General features: G+C 34.1%; 1 protein-coding gene across 21 annotated transcripts in view; it reads left to right on the forward strand.

Annotated features, from left to right (window-relative positions):
* STAG2 (STAG2 cohesin complex component) overlaps positions 1 to 16,034 on the forward strand; it is a 136,940-nt gene that overhangs the window by 50,534 nt on the left and 70,372 nt on the right. For 19 of the 21 annotated variants that reach the window (XM_072744209.1, XM_072744219.1, XM_026017871.2 and 16 more), the window contains 3 exons: positions 5,659 to 5,802; positions 9,007 to 9,085; positions 14,643 to 14,807. In XM_072744209.1, coding sequence (XP_072600310.1) covers positions 5,759 to 5,802; positions 9,007 to 9,085; positions 14,643 to 14,807 — 288 coding nt within the window. In that variant the 5' untranslated portion in view covers positions 5,659 to 5,758. Of the gene's footprint in view, positions 1 to 2,773; positions 2,864 to 5,658; positions 5,803 to 9,006; positions 9,086 to 14,642; positions 14,808 to 16,034 lie in introns of those variants that run through there. The other 2 variants (XM_072744208.1, XM_072744220.1) reach the window with 1 other exon arrangement.

Below are 16,034 nucleotides of genomic sequence, written 5' to 3' on the forward strand. Positions count from 1 at the left end.
AGCGAAAGGTGCCTGCTTCTCCCTCTGCCTGTGTCTCTGCCTCTCTCCCTGTGTCTTTCATGAATAAATAAATAAAATCCTAAAAACATTTAAATTGTAAGTTAAAAATGTAGGAATCACCTACATTGTCACCACCCTGATATGCTGTTACATTTGCTGCTGCTTTTTTGTTGTTGGTAATATTGCATCTTAATATTGGCCTTTGATGTATCAAACTTGATCCCTGTTGCCACTACAGTCATCGTAAATATTTTCCATGTATTAGTTTTATATTAATTGCATTTTAAATTATCAGCTGGACATTTAGGTAGTTCCTACTTTAAAGTGTTTGTAGTATTAGTAATGGTGGCATTACAGAAAGTTAATATGTATTTCTTAGATGTGATTCTCATAGATAGAAGGATGTAATCCGTTTAGGAGGAGTGTTAAGATAATAGGTTGGCATGTTTGTGCTAATTTTGCTGGCTGTTAGCAGCTGAATATTTCTTTTCTTTCTTTTTTTAAAAAAAGATTTATTTATTAATTTATTCCTGAGGGTTGGGTGGGCAGAGACACAGGCAGAGGGAGAAGCAGGCTCCATGCAGGGAGCCCGATGTGGGACTCTATCCCGGGTCTCCAGGGTCAGGCCCTGGGCTGAAGGCAGCGCTAAACCGCTGAGCCACCCGGGGTGCCCTCTTTTTTTCTTTTTAAAAAATTTTATTATCTGGGAGAAAGAGTGTGCACGAGTGCCTGCACAACCAGGGGGAAGGAGAGGGAGAAGCAGACTCCCCACTGAGCAGGGAGCAGGCTCAATACCAGGAATCTGGAGATCATGACCTGAGCCAAAGGCACACAGTTAATCTACTGGCTACCCAGGTGCTCCAGCAGCTATTTCTTGCATTTTTTAGGGATATAACACACCTAGCTACTTTAAGTGTTCCTCTTACTCCCCAATAATATGTGGATTCTGAGGGACCTTGTTAGTGTGGCTCTCTCTTTTGCACCTTTTTACTTTTTTGATACCACTTGGGATTGAATTAAAAGAACTTTGAAACAGTTACTCTTTTACCAAAAAATCAAAATTACTTTAAGATTTTTAAACAATATCCTAGAAAAACAGGTTTTTATGTATTTTTAATTTTCCAAGCAGGGTAATTTTAATGAATTTAAGTCATTTGAATATAAAGATGTGTAATTATATAATTTTTTTATACATTTGTGTTTATGCTATAGTAATTGGTGTCCAATATGTTTTCAGAAGTGAGAGAAGAAAACATTTTTATTATTGAATTAATTTAACATGGAATGTAAACTTTGAGTAATAGGCCATAAACATATTTATTATAGATGACTTGAAAAAGTTATGGTGATCAAGTTTTAGCTTTTAGATCTCTGTTTATATCAAAAACAGTGTTGCTGAGAGCATTTACTTGAATTTAATGTATAGAATTAAAAATATATAATCACTTGTTTTATTCATCCATCTGAAAGAGTTCTAGAGTTTTAGAGAACAAGCAGGGGGAGCAGCAGGCAGAGGGGAGGGAGAAGCAAGCTCCCACTGAGCAGGGAGCCTGATGTGGAGCTCAATCCCAGGACCCTAGTATCATGACTTGAGCTGAGCCAAGGTGCCACCCAGGTGCCCCTATAATAATCTATTTTTAATTCAGTAATTTATACGAATGTGTCAACAAACCTTTAATGGCAGTATACTGTACACTTAAGCCTAAGGAAGTGGTTTTTAAAATATATTTAACGTATCTACAAGTGTGTTTGCTTAGTTTTCAGTGAGGAGAAACAAGCTAATTGCTGGATATATTTTTTCTCAAAGGAACATAGTGATAGGAATTTAAAAGCAAATTTCATTTCTATGATTTATCTTTCAAAGTTTTTTGGAATGTTAATTCTTTTTATAGTAGTTACAGAGAATTGGTATAAGTGATAAAAAAAAAAAAAATCTCCGTTTTTCCTTGACACTAGGTGAGAGCTCCACCTTGTGATCTTTGAGTATATTTTTCTAAAAAAATTAGTAAGCTACAGTAGGCCAGAAATGGTGTGGTGAGTTTGATCATTCAATTCATACTTTTATTTGAACATTACATATTGTTACAGTTTTGGGTTTCCCAACTAAGGACAAATGGTATTAAGTATATTTAAAGACCTTGTTTGTAAGTTTTTTAATGTAAATCTTTGGGGGGAATCAAATTGTATTTATATACAACTGTAGACATTTAAAATAAAAAGAAAAAATTCATAGTCCTTCCTGCAGATAAAGTTCTTAAAAAAACCTAATACTAATTTACCCATTGTTTCCCCTCCTTTGAAGTAGAAAGCAACTTATATTCAGAGCTATGAAAAAATGTTTTGGTGGCAAATTGATTATTTAGACAATGATTAAAATAGTGAAAACTCAGATACAAGTAGTTTAGTATTTGTTTATTAATATTAGGTGGCAATAGAGGTAGGTCCCTTCCTGTAGCAACATTTTCATGTTTATTGGTACAAGTAGTTCTGTAAGGGCAAGGGTCTCTCCTGTTCACCACTCTATGCCCCAGTGCCCAACACTGCGTTTGGCACATGGTAGATAGTTTAATTGGTTGGATGGATTCTTAATATTTAAAAACTTCTTAAACACGTATTTAACTGGGATAAGGAGTTGGCCAGTTTAATAATTCTTCTAAATCTATTAGACCATGCTGGGATATCTCTTTGTAAAATAAAGACACCTTGTTTGGGAGACTTACATTTTTATAAATTCCATTTTTCTTTTGTGTTTACTTTGGTTTCTGATTACCAGATGCATGTTATATAGCCCTATATGCTGAACAAAATAATCTGACCTGGCAAAACTTGTACACTAGAAATTTGTGCTATTTAGAGGAATGTGGTAAGTGTATCACATAATACTTATTTTATTTGGTGTTCTCTGCTTTTCAGAGTTGATGCATTCTTTATATCCCATTGGAGAATATATTTATGAACTACTTAAAACTGTATATTTAAGGAATGCAGCAAGTTTGGTTTTATAAAATGCTTGAGGGGTGTGTAGAGGGCATTGCAGATAGGCAGCAAAACAAGCCCTTTATTTCCAACTTGGCATCTAGATCTCCTGACATGTTGGTTAGAGCTTTTTAGCTCCCCATACTCCTCTATACTTCTCCAGCTCCTTTGTAAAACACTGAATTGTTTTTTTAAGAAGTTATTTATTTTTTTAATGAGTTGGGATTTTAAGGAAGCTAGAGTGTTTCCTACATGTGATGGCAAGCTTCAGAACTCTGGTGTGCTTCTTAGATAATTCCTTAGGTTATAATAAGATTATAAACAGATTAACAATTAGTGGTTTAAGGGAGAACAATCTTGGGACCATGTTTTAGTGCAAGAAGATCATTCTAACAGTCATATATAAATAAAAATTTTGTGATATGAGTGGTTTTCAAAAAAAAAAAACCTCAGTGATGGTACAGACAATTCTTGATTATTCATGGCTTGATTTCTGGATTATTCATTCTTGTTTCTCCTATTACCTCATTATTTTGTTGTTCATAGTAGCTTAATTAGTGTGAGATAGGAAATGCAGTGTTTTGAATTTCTATTAATTGAATATTACTAGCCATTTATGATGTTTTTTAGGGATTTAAAATTAATCGGAAAAAATGAGGCGCCTGGCTGGTTCAGTTGGTAGAGCATGCGACTCCTGATCTTGGGGTTGTGAGTTTGAGCCCCACCTTGGGTGTAGAGATTACTTTTAAAAAATCTTAAGGGGATCCCTGGGTGGCGCAGCGGTTTGGCGCCTGCCTTTGGCCCAGGGTGCGATCCTGGAGACCCGGGATCGAATCCCACATCAGGCTCCCGGTGCATGGAGCCTGCTTCTCCCTCTGCCTGTGTCTCTGCCTTTCTCTCTCTCTCTCTCTCTCTGTATGACTATCATAAATAAATAATAAAAAAAAATAAAAAAATAAAAAAATAAAAAAAATCTTAAAATTAATGGAAAGGTTGAATTGTCAGTTTCTTGTATAATGTCTTTATTGGAAGAGATTGGAAGTTAATCAGTATATAGTATTTTAACATTTATTATTAATTGGATATATTTTGTCTTACTCCTTTTTCTTTAGGCAGCCATCAAGTACCAGATTAGCATGGAAATATAACAAGAAAATTATATAAGAAAGTTATACACAGGATTAAGAGCCTCAGACTCAGCCTATTTTCTCTTTTTTTTGTTACAGACATGTCATTTGGTTTTATATAATTCTCTCAGTTACGAACTACATCTTTGACTTTCAAAACCAGAAATAATATCCCTCCTAAGGCCAAACTAAACTTATTTTGGTCACAAATGGTATTCATCTGTTGTCCATATGACGTTATTGGTATTTAAATTGATTGTAAGTTCCTTGAGGGAATAGATCAGAGGTACTATTTTTTTCCCCTTCGCTGTTCAACACAATGTGGTATTATTATGAAGTGGTTATTTATTAATGAGGAAGACTTTGGGATGTAGGTTTCTTTTATTGTAGAAGAGCCTTTTTTTTTTTAAAAAAAAGTAGGTTCTGTGCCCAAAGTGGTGCTTGAACTTATGACCCCAAGATCAAGAGTTGCATTGTTTTACGGACTGAGCAAACCAGGTGCCCCTAGCTAACTCCTTTTAACTATACTGTACATCATTAGCAAAAAGCTGTAGAATTTTCAGGCATCTTGTATTATGGTTTAAACTTGTCATAAGGATTTTAGGACCAGTACAAGAGTCACATCCTATTCCTAGTTAGGGCATAGATCTTCTTAAGACAAAGTAGAGAATCATAACATTTTATTTTTTTTTATTAAAATTGGAACATTTATTTATTTTATTTTTTTTTAAATTGGAACATTTATTGTGTGACTAATTGTTGAAATCCTTAAGATGAGCTGGATGTTGCAATAGCTGCCCTCTTAAATTTAGGTGGTGTTTTTCATGGAATCCATGCCCGAATCTGCATTAATACAATTTTTGGGTGCCTCATTTGGCCAGTCCCAGTGATATTTTTTCTCTTAGCCTTGGCATCTCAGTTATACTGTCTCTTCCGCTTGGCAAGTTAGCCACATTTGCCACATGTCGACTTCTGAATGTGGTAGGCCTTATAGCCATAGCTACTACACAACGTGTGTGTCTTACTGCAATGCTTTCCAGTGATTATGTTCCCCTTCATCATCTTGTTTCTGTGGCTAAGACCAAAGCGAGACTCATAACAAAATTTAAAAATAATTGTCTGTAATGTAAGCTTTTTCTTTGTATCTGTTGTTACTGTTGTGGGACCACAGCAGTTTATAACGAATCCATTTCTAGAGAAGGCAGTCATGGTGTCTGGGTGGCTCAGTCAGTTAAACGTCTGATTCTTGATTTCCGGTTAGGTCATGATCTCAGGGTCCTGGGATCAAGCCCCTTATTGGGCTCCCTACTCAATGGGGAGTCTGTTTGCCTCCTCCTCCCTCTGCCCCTTCCCCTGCTCAGGCACACATGCTCTCTTTCTCAAATAAATAAATAAATCATAAAAATAAAAGAAAAAGCAGTCAAATGCAAGGGAAAAAAATCCTTATTTATTAAAGGACAGAAGCAGACCTTGGGAAATTTAGTTTTTGAGTATACATAGCCTTCCCAATATTTTTTATTTGTTTGTAATAAATATGGCATCCCTTCCCTTAAAGGAATTGTTTGTCTTAGAAGAAAGAAGCAAACCATTGTTTTACCCACGTAAATCTATGAATATATTTCTGACATTGGAGTGTTCCAGAAGATGATAAAGAAATGATAGCAGCTCCAGAAATACCAACTGATTTTAATCTACTACAGTAAGTATATTATGAAAAATTTTAAATACTTTTTCCACAAAATGGGAAATAGTTTAACTTCAGTTAAAATTACTTCTACAGAAGACCTAATAAATTATATATAACTTGAAACAGTTTATATCAGTGCTTATTGGTCTCTGTAATAGTAATTTCGTGTATTTTTGTACTAAGCTTTAAATTTATTTTTTAATTTAGATATAGTACAGTTATTTTGCTGTGCAGTTCTTTTTTTTTTTTTTAAATTGCAGTTCTTTGAATCCATATTTGATTTTACAATAGCAACTGTTTTGAGGGAGTGCCATTAAATTCTTCAAGTTAGTAAGTATTCTTATTGGTAAGGAATATATATATACACACACACACACACGCACACACACACCACATCGTAGTATTTAGCATGTAATGTTAGATTTCTTTTATAAAATCCACTGATAATATAGGCTTAACCAAATCTGGGAAGGTAGGATATGCTTTCCATATATTTTTTTCAGAAAGAAATTGCATGCTTAATAGCATGGTATTTAAATATTGCATATTTAAAGTGACTTCAACATAGATATTTTCTTTACTTTGGTCTTAAAGAGCTACCTATACTCTTTATTCAACTTTTATTCTAATTACTCTTTAGTATTTGATGTAGGAAGAAATTTGAGCTGCTGTATGTAATAGTAGTTTTCCTTCTAAGCTGCAGTTTTCATGAGATGCCTCCGTGAAAAGGGAACCTTTAAACTGCCTTTGGATCCCTTTAACTTTACACACATATACACCATATATACTATATGCTGTTGGAATCTTGATATCACTTGATACGAAAATAGTTTTGATTGCTAAAAATTTGAAAACATCAGATAGATACCTTTGTACATAAAGGTAGCTGGTGTCTACTTTTGACTTTATAGATTTTCATTTTTAAAATAATTTTATTATCTTCAGTGCAGACTAATAACGTCCACTGGGATATTGCTAGTATTTCAAAGTATGCTTTTTAATGGGATTTTAACCCCGTTATATAATGAATCTATTTTAAGATTCTTGAGGAAAATTTGTGTTTGAGGCAGGATATGGGATAGTCTAAGAAAAAAATAATTTTTGGTTGGACTTTTATGAACTTTCTTAAATATGTTAATTAAGATTGGAGACAATTAAGAATATTTGTATTATAAACTAGACTACTGACTATTACACTACCTCAAGTAATTAAGTCCTGAGATAGGATAACGGATAAGAGGGAATTGATGTTGTAGTAGAGGTAGAATAGACAGTATTTGGTTGGGTATGTGAGATGGGGAGCATGGTAAACAGAAAGGAGTAGAAGAGTCATATGATAGATGACTCATGAAATTTCAAGCCACTGAAAAGTTAACTTAGTATGCTCCATAAACATACCAGCATGGGTTATTTTACTTAGGGAAGGTGGTGCTGGTGTTCTTTGGATTTTAAAGCAGAGGAAAACATTCGAGAAAGACAGATTTTCAAGAATAATTTCTCTGGTTGGGGATATTTTAGATTCCTATCCTGATTACTCACTTCAGCTTTCTTCATAAGGTTTTCCAGTTAGTAATCAAACCTCTAGTGGCTCATTCTTTTAGTTGGGATAGCCTGGAGATGAGGATTAAGAGCGTAATTGAGCCTGTGATTACTCTGTGGCCATTGGAATATTGCGGAGAATAGTAATTGTTTGCAAACTTATAGCAGGTACTGAGCTAAGAGAGCTGGTATCCCACAAATGTCTTGGGAGGAAAGAGGTATTACTTACATATACAGCAAGATACTTAAAAATTTTTTCTTTCTTTCTTGCTTTTTTTTTTTTTTTTTGCAAGGCCATATAGGCATGTGGGAAGAATATTGATGACAACAATCTTCTTAAAGATGTAACAGGCATGAGTTTCAGGGTTAATATTATGGTAGTCATTCAGCTTTTGGTGCATTTACTCTGGGAAATGATATTTATTATAGTCCCTTTCCTCACAACTTCTAGGACACAGTTAGGATTGTCTCTTTACATTGTTTAAATTACTTTGTAGGGTAAGTGCTATAAATAGTGATTTTTTTTTTTCCTTGCTAGCACCTTAACCACTAGTGTAGATAAATAAAGTATTCCTACCTCAGAGCCTCTGGACAACTGGTTATTGTGGCAGTAAAAGAGGAAATAGAAGAAATCTAGTTAGAGAAGACTAGCTTTAGAAAGAATAGCTTTGCATTTTGATTCCATTTGTTTTAAGCAAAACTGGTAGTAAGATTACATATTTGAAGTGGTAAAACTTTTACCTTTTATGGGTGTGGCTCGATTCTAAAATCTATTATGACCCAAATTCCAAGTGTGCCTTGCCTTAAGCATTTAAATGAGGGTGTGTTACTACTATTAAGGTAGTTCAACCCATGTTTGCATATATAGGAAGCATTACACATGTGTATTTAAATTAGTCTTCTTCCTTATATGTGAGAAAATCCAGATTATATAAAACACTCCACCTATTCTAAAATAAGGGAGAATTTTTAGAATTACAGATTTACATCTTGGAGGATATTGAAGCAACTTTAGAGATTTCATTCTTTCTTGCATATACATTGTTTATAGGTGAAAAGATTGAGGGGTTGTCACTTGTCTAGGGTCACACAGTTTCTTAGTACTAGACCCAGTTCTCCTGAATGTAGTTTACCACCTCTTTACTTCATAAAGGATTTTGATCAGTTACCACTTCCCTATTGTATTTCAAATGATTTAGTTTGTAAAAATGTTTTATATATATCCTTTCAGAAATACATACTTTGTATAGTTATTCTTAGATTTACAAATATTTTTTGAGTGAGAGAGGATTGGTCAGAGGATCCTTTAATATTACTAAAAATTCCCTAATAAAGGTCATCCAGTTCCTAGTGTTAAAATACAGTCTTATCTGAATTCCATAGTCTTGAATCAGAAAATGAAACTAGCCATTACAATAGAATACTGTAGTTCCTAGAGTTAAAAGATGTTTAGATATTTTTGTTTTAGTTTATTGTTTTATAGTTGGTTATATAATTTTATGTTTGGTAATATGCTATGGTATGATGTTTTGGGAAAGCATCTTAATTATATTTAATGCTTATAAGGAGTTTTGTAAAGAGTTAACCAAGCCTTTCTTTTAGAAAATATGGCAAAAATTAGAAACTCCCTATATTTCTAAGGAAAGTTTTAAATAATTGCTTATCTTTCTGTCACAGGGAGTCAGAAACACATTTTTCTTCTGACACAGATTTTGAAGACATTGAAGGAAAAAATCAAAAGCAAGGCAAAGGAAAAGTATGTACAGAATATATGACTTTATTTTGGTTCTTAAGGTCATTTGTATACATATATGCATATACATATAAGAAGATATATGTAGTTGTTTTAGTTATGTTTCAGACATTATCTTTTAAAAGTGCCTTTTCCCCACTAGTAAGCCTTCTGAGTACATATGGTTTCTTTGGCTTTTAGGTCAAATATCTTTTGATTATCTAGTTCCAGTACTGTAAAGTTGAAATTAATAATACGTCATTGTTTGTTTTTAAAAAAACTTTATTACGTTTTTAATTTTTATTTCCAGTATAGTTGATATAGAGTATAATACTAGTTTTAGGTGTACAATATAGTGATTCAGTAATTCTATACATTACTCAGTGCTCATTATGATAAGTATACTGTTTAATACCCTTCACTTATTTCACCCATTTCCCCCACCCCATAACCATCTGTTTATTTTCTGTAGTCTGTTCTCTTAAGAGTCTGTTTCTTGGTTTCTCTCTTTTTTCCTTTGTTAAATTCCACATGAGTGAAATCATACGGTATTTGTCTTTCTCTGACTTATTTTGTTTTTTGTTTTTTCCATGAAAGTAATTTTATTTTGTTAAAAAATTTTTTTTTTACTGGAGTTCAATTTGCCAACATTTAGCATAACACACAGTGCTCATCCCACCAAGTGCTCCCTCTCAGTGCCTATCACCCAGTCACCCCAACTCCCCGCCCATCTCCCCTTCTATTACCCCCTGTTCATTTCCAGTGAGAGTGAGTTATTTTGATTAACATTATACTCTGTAGCTTCATCCATGTTTTTGCAAATGGCAAGATTTCATTCTTTTTTTGTGGCTGAATAATTTTCATATATATATATATATATATATATATATATATATATATATATATATATATTGCTGATGGACATTTGCACTGCTGCCATAATTTGACTATTGTAAATAGTGCTGCAGTAAACATAGGGGTGCATATATTCTTCCGAATTAGTGTTTTGGTATTCTTTGGGTCAATACCCACTAGTGCAATTTGTGGATCATAAGGTAGTTCTATTTTTAATGTTTTAAGGACCTTCCATACTGTTTTCCACTGTGGCTGCATCAGTTTGCATTCCCACCAACAGTGCATGAGGGTTCCTTTTCTACACATCCTCACTAACACTTGTTGTTTCTATTTCTAATAGTTTATTTTGTAAAGCATAGTATGCTAAGCACAATGTGATATTCTGTTGGCTTTATTTTTTTTTCCTGTTGGCTTTATTCACACATGAGTAGTCAAATATAAAGCAAAGCAATCAATAAAACTTTTTATTCTAAAGCATCCTAAAAATGTAACCTATAACCAGTTTAAATCTAACAGGTTACAATTGACAAGAATTTTACTTTTTATAAGTAATGCCAAGGATAAAAACTAACAAAGTGAGGGGGCACCTGGCTGGCTCAGTCAGAAGAACATTTGACTCTTCACTTCTGGTTCATGAGTTCGAGTCTTACATTGGGTGTAGGGATCACTTAAATATAAAGAAAACTAAAAGAAGAAAAACTAACAAAGTGAGGTTCTGAGTAAATAGAGTGCAAATTTAGAATATGAGTGTGTAGCTTGAGGGCTCTGGATAACTTGGTGAATGGATGAATTATTTTGCTCTTTTGGAAAGTATATTTGATTCTCTGCATGTGTGTAAATACATTGTGCAAAAGATGACTTGTTTCTGTTTACCATTTTCTTTCCCAAAATGAAGTTTGGATTTATATTTTCTTATGACACACTTATATTTTTTAAAATTTTGTTTAAATAAACAAGTAGATAAAGAATAAATTATTTATTTAAAGAGAACATGAACAGGCCTAAGGGCAGAGAGAGGGAGAGAGAGAATCTCAAGCAGACTCCATGCTGAGCATGGAGCCAGCCCTACTTGGGGCTCGATCTCCTGACCCTGAGATCATGACCTAAGTTGAAATCAAGAGACAGACACTTAACTGAGTCACCCAGGTGCCCTGACACATTTAAAAAATCTAAATAATACAAAAATGCACAATGAACAAAGTAAATTTCCCTATAAACCTTTCACACAGAGGTAATGTATTCTTTAAACATTTTGATGAACATTCTTTTATTCGTATAACTGCTTATAAACATGCACACAGAATTTTATTTAAATGGATTCATACTATGCAAACTGTTTTCATTTGCTTTTAAAAGTCAGTAGTATGTTGTGTGCAGCTTTCCTATCAATGAATTTTTCTTGTCATTTCTAATGATGTTAGAGCATCCCATTTGATGTATGGAATATAATTTATTTAACTAGTACTTGGCATATATTTTTAGAGTTCACATAATCCATGTTTCATAATTTCAAATGCTTTTTTAGTTCTTAAAAAGAAGTTTTGAAGCAGAAAAAGTGTGAATGAATAAAATGTTAACTCATGACTATCCAAAGATAGCCATAATTCTAGTGGGTAGTATATGGTTATTCATTAGAAAACCATTTTTTTTTTTTGGTTTTGCAACCATCTTGCAAAACTGAAATCTACTTTTGACTTTGTTTTTTTAAAAGATTTTATTTGTTTATTCATGAGAGACATGGAAAGAAAGGCAGAGACACAGGGAGAGGGAGAAGCAGGCTCCTCACAGGGAGCCCGATGTGGGACTCAATCCCAGGACCAGGATCACACCCTGAGCCAAAGGCAGATGCTCAACTGCTGAGCCACCCAGGTGTCCCCTACTTTTGACTTTGATTTAATTTGCAGATTAGGACAAGATGCACAGTGGTATCTGAATAGAGAGCTCTCCAAAGTTTTTGTGCCACAGTTTATTATTTTTTAAAATTTTTTTATTTTTTAAAGATTTTATTTATTTATTCATGAGACACACACACACACACACACACACACACACACACACACACACACAGGCAGAGACACAGGCAGAGACACAGGCAGAGGGAGAAGCACGCTCCATGCAGAGAGCCTGACGTGGGACTCAATCCCCGGCCTCCAGGATCAGGCTCTGGGCTGAAGGCGGCGCTAAACCGCTGAGCCACCGGGGTGCCCTGTGCCACAGTTTAACTTTAGATAGTCACTGCTATGAGTAAGGTGTTTAGGGCTCACATTAACATATTATTATAGTGATAATAATAATTGCATTTTGACAGTATGCTATGTATGTTCCAACCACTGTGCTAATATATGTTATCTTATTTAAAATTTGAACCACCCAGAGGATTAGAAAACGTCCTTATTTTATAGATAGGAAACTGGTCCAGAGAAGCTCAGTGGTTAAAGGATTTGAGCCCATATCTGTTAAAAGGTACTCTTAATCCACTGTATGTACTATGCTACCTCATAGTCTTTTTTTTTTTTTAAGATTTTATTTATATGAGAGAGCAGAGGAGAGAGAGAGAGCGAGAGCGAGCGTGCATGTGTGTGAACTAGGGGCAAGGGGAGAGGGAGAGGGAGAAGCAGACACCCTGCTGAGTAGGGAGTCCCATGTGGGTCTCCATTCCAGGACCCTGGGATCATGATGACGTGAGCTGAAGGCAGACGCTGAACTGACTCAGCCACCTAGGCACCCCTGTAGTCTTTCTTTTTCTTTTCTTTTTTTAAGATTTTATTTATTTATTCATGAGAGAGACAGAGAGAGGCAGGCTCCTGTGGGGACCCTGATGTGGATCTCAATCCCAGGACCCTGGGATCACTATCTGAGCCAAAGGCAGATGCTCAACTACTGAGCTACCCAGGCACCCTATCCTATAGTCTTTCTTTAGAGATGTTTTTCATCCACAAGATTGTACCCAGGTTAGTATGTTGATTTCTTGTACATCCCTGTATTATGATTCCTTGCACGTTGTTTTTTTCTAGCATAGCATATTCATTGAGCCATTTTAATTATACTAGTTTTCCATACCAACAGGGAATATTGAAGCATATGATAGATAAATTGCAAATATATAGTTCCATTTAATTAACATTAACATTTTATTCTTTCCTAGTGTACTCTCTGTAGTTGATCTTTTCTTTCACCCTTATCTCTGAAATTCCTTTTGCTGGGGACAATAACCTTTCATTCTACAATTAGGAATTAATGACTTAGGTTCACAAAGACTGACTCTCATTAGCAAAATAATGTAAATTAATAAGTAATAGATTTCAGTTCTTAGGAGGGACTTTGAAGTAGTTGTTAAAAGAGTAGGGTGATTTTGGACTCTTGAGGAAGGAGGAAGGACCCTCCATGGAACAAAGTATAGAAACGTACAGGCTGTCAGTAGAAATATGTTTGTAGACCTGGCGGTAGATCAGGGGTCTGCAAAACTACAGCCTGTTTTTATACTGCCTATGAGCTTAGAATGGTTTTTATATTTATAAAGGGTTATAAAAATAAACAAAGAATATGTGACAGAGATGGAATGTGGTGGCCCGCGAAGCCTGAAATATTTACTGTCTGGTATTTTATAGAAAGTTTGCCGATCCTTACTCTAGATCATAGAAATGTGTAGGTTGATAAGAGACCTGGAAATAATCTAATCTGTAAAGATTTAATACAACTCTATGACCTTTTAGAAATGAGGACTCTGAGTTAGGAAAGACTTGCTTTTCTATAACAAGGTATAAAGGCTATGGGAGGTATTTTATAACTGAGGCATGTAGGCAACCTTTTCACTGATTTATCAAGTCCCCACTACCCAATATTGACAATTTCCTTATAAAGGGGCTTCATGGGATCCCTGGGTGGCGCAGTGGTTTGGCGCCTTCCTTTGGCCCAGGGCGCGATCCTGGAGACCCGGGATCGAATCCCACGTCGGGCTCCCGGTGCATGGAGCCTGCTTCTCCTCCCTCTGCCTGTGTTTCTGCCTCTCTCTCTCTCTCTTTGTGGCTATCATAAATAAAAAATAAAATTCTAAAAAAATAAAAAATAAAAAAAATAAAGGGGCTTCATTTCCATAGTGTTCATTAACTGAATTATCATGATAAGTGTTATCACCAGTTGTACAGAGGAACATGATTTTTAAAATTTGAATTTGCCTTCATTTATCCAGAATAAAAATGAGGTTGATATACCTATTCATACTTGTAAAAATTCCCTTGTCAGTGTACTGCAATAATTTATAAGACTAACATTAGATAGGATTTAAAAATTTGAACTAAGTTTGAGTTATGTATTTGATAAAGTGTTTTGCTATTCTTGCTGCCCACTGCGGTCTGTACCTTAAAGAAGCAACCCTATGAGATAGGCACAGTTTTATCTTTACTTTACAAATTAGAAAATCTGAAGCACAGTATGGTTAAGTAACTTGCCTAACATCACTCAGTTAATAGGAATAAAAATTTGGACCATGAAGTCTGTCAGTTTTCAGTGTCACATGAGGTGGCTGATAGTATAAATAAAAAAGTTGATACCATAAAGAGGCTGTCTCAACCATATCATTTTATTATGGCATATGTGTATGGCACTCTTCTTTAGGTCAGGGTTAGGCATGTTATAATTATGTATCCTTTTAACTGCTTCAGCTGTATCTTCATTTTGAATTTTCAAGGATAATAATATAACTTAACTAACTTGTATTTTTATGCAGACTTGTAAAAAAGGCAAAAAGGGCCCAGGAGAAAAGGGCAAGGGTGGAAATGGAGGAGGAAAACCTCCTTCTGGTCCAAACCGAATGAATGGTCATCACCAACAGAATGGAGTTGAAAACATGATGTTGTTTGAAGTTGTTAAAATGGGCAAGAGTGCTATGCAGGTAATGTTTATTGTGTTCTTCCCAGTTTATTTGTACATTTTAAACTTCAGTGAGTTATATGAAATCCCGGAATTTTCTAATTGCATTAAAAAATTCTAACATTGCTTATTAGAAAACAACAAAATCATCAGAAACAACAAAGTCATCTGTCTGTTCAGACCATATGACCTTTTAAATTGTGTCTTGAATGATTTTCTACTGCATTATTTTCTTTTAATGGCATATAATAAAAAATCATTTGCTCAAAAAATATGCTGATGTAAATTATGAGTTTTCAATTTCCTCTGAATTTGTATGTCTGCCATTAAAATACGAAATCCTTGGCCCATATAGAATTCTTGGTTGAGTGACCTAATACAATCACTACCCACTTTATTGAATGAGTTATGTTGATCACTATTGTCTGTTAAAGTTTATTACTTGTGCTATTTCTTAGGAAAAGAGTAAAAAGTAAGAGTCATGTCCATGTCAAATCATCCTAATTTTGTTTCTTCTGCATAATTTTATGACAATAGAAGCATTTAGGGTTTACAATGGAAGCTAAACCCACATGGTTTCTAAAAAATTGGATAAACCCTATACTCAAAAGAATATACATGCTCAATAAAGTTATTTTTTAATTTATAAAAGCTACAGGGAATTGCTTTCAGAGAATTAATTTTAATCAAAAAAGGTGCACATGGATGGTTTATGGAGAGCTAGCCATTTAAGCTTTCTGTTATTAAAGAGTAACACCTTCAAATCTTGTTTATAAATATGGACTTACCTGAATATGTATGGTTTTGTAAATAAATTTTAAGTATCAAATGGGACTGATAATAGCATTCTGACATGTAATATAAAAATTGTTAGTTGTTTTGAGCTATCCCCAGTTGTATAGAGGAATATGATTTTTAAAATTTGAATTTGCCTTCATTTATTCATGTATGGTTTGCTTTTTCTATAGTTGTCATGTGGGTATGGATTTTATTTCTTTAATGTTTTAAATGATTATTTCATATATACATTTGATATTTTTAAAAACAATATCTCATTATATTATAGTGCTATGGTTTAGTCATTACCTAATTTAAAAAAAGTTATCCCCTTTTCTCTAGTTCGCATTTGGGTTAATTTTATCAAAGCAATACATTATCTCAATTATATATAGCATTTCATTACTTTCCTTTTTATTTTTATATAATACTTTTTTCTATAGTGTTTTATTGTAAGTTGTTAAATGCATTG

This window comes from Vulpes vulpes, chromosome X (genome assembly GCF_048418805.1).
Source record: "Vulpes vulpes isolate BD-2025 chromosome X, VulVul3, whole genome shotgun sequence".
In the NCBI taxonomy this organism is placed as follows: Eukaryota; Metazoa; Chordata; class Mammalia; order Carnivora; family Canidae; genus Vulpes; species Vulpes vulpes.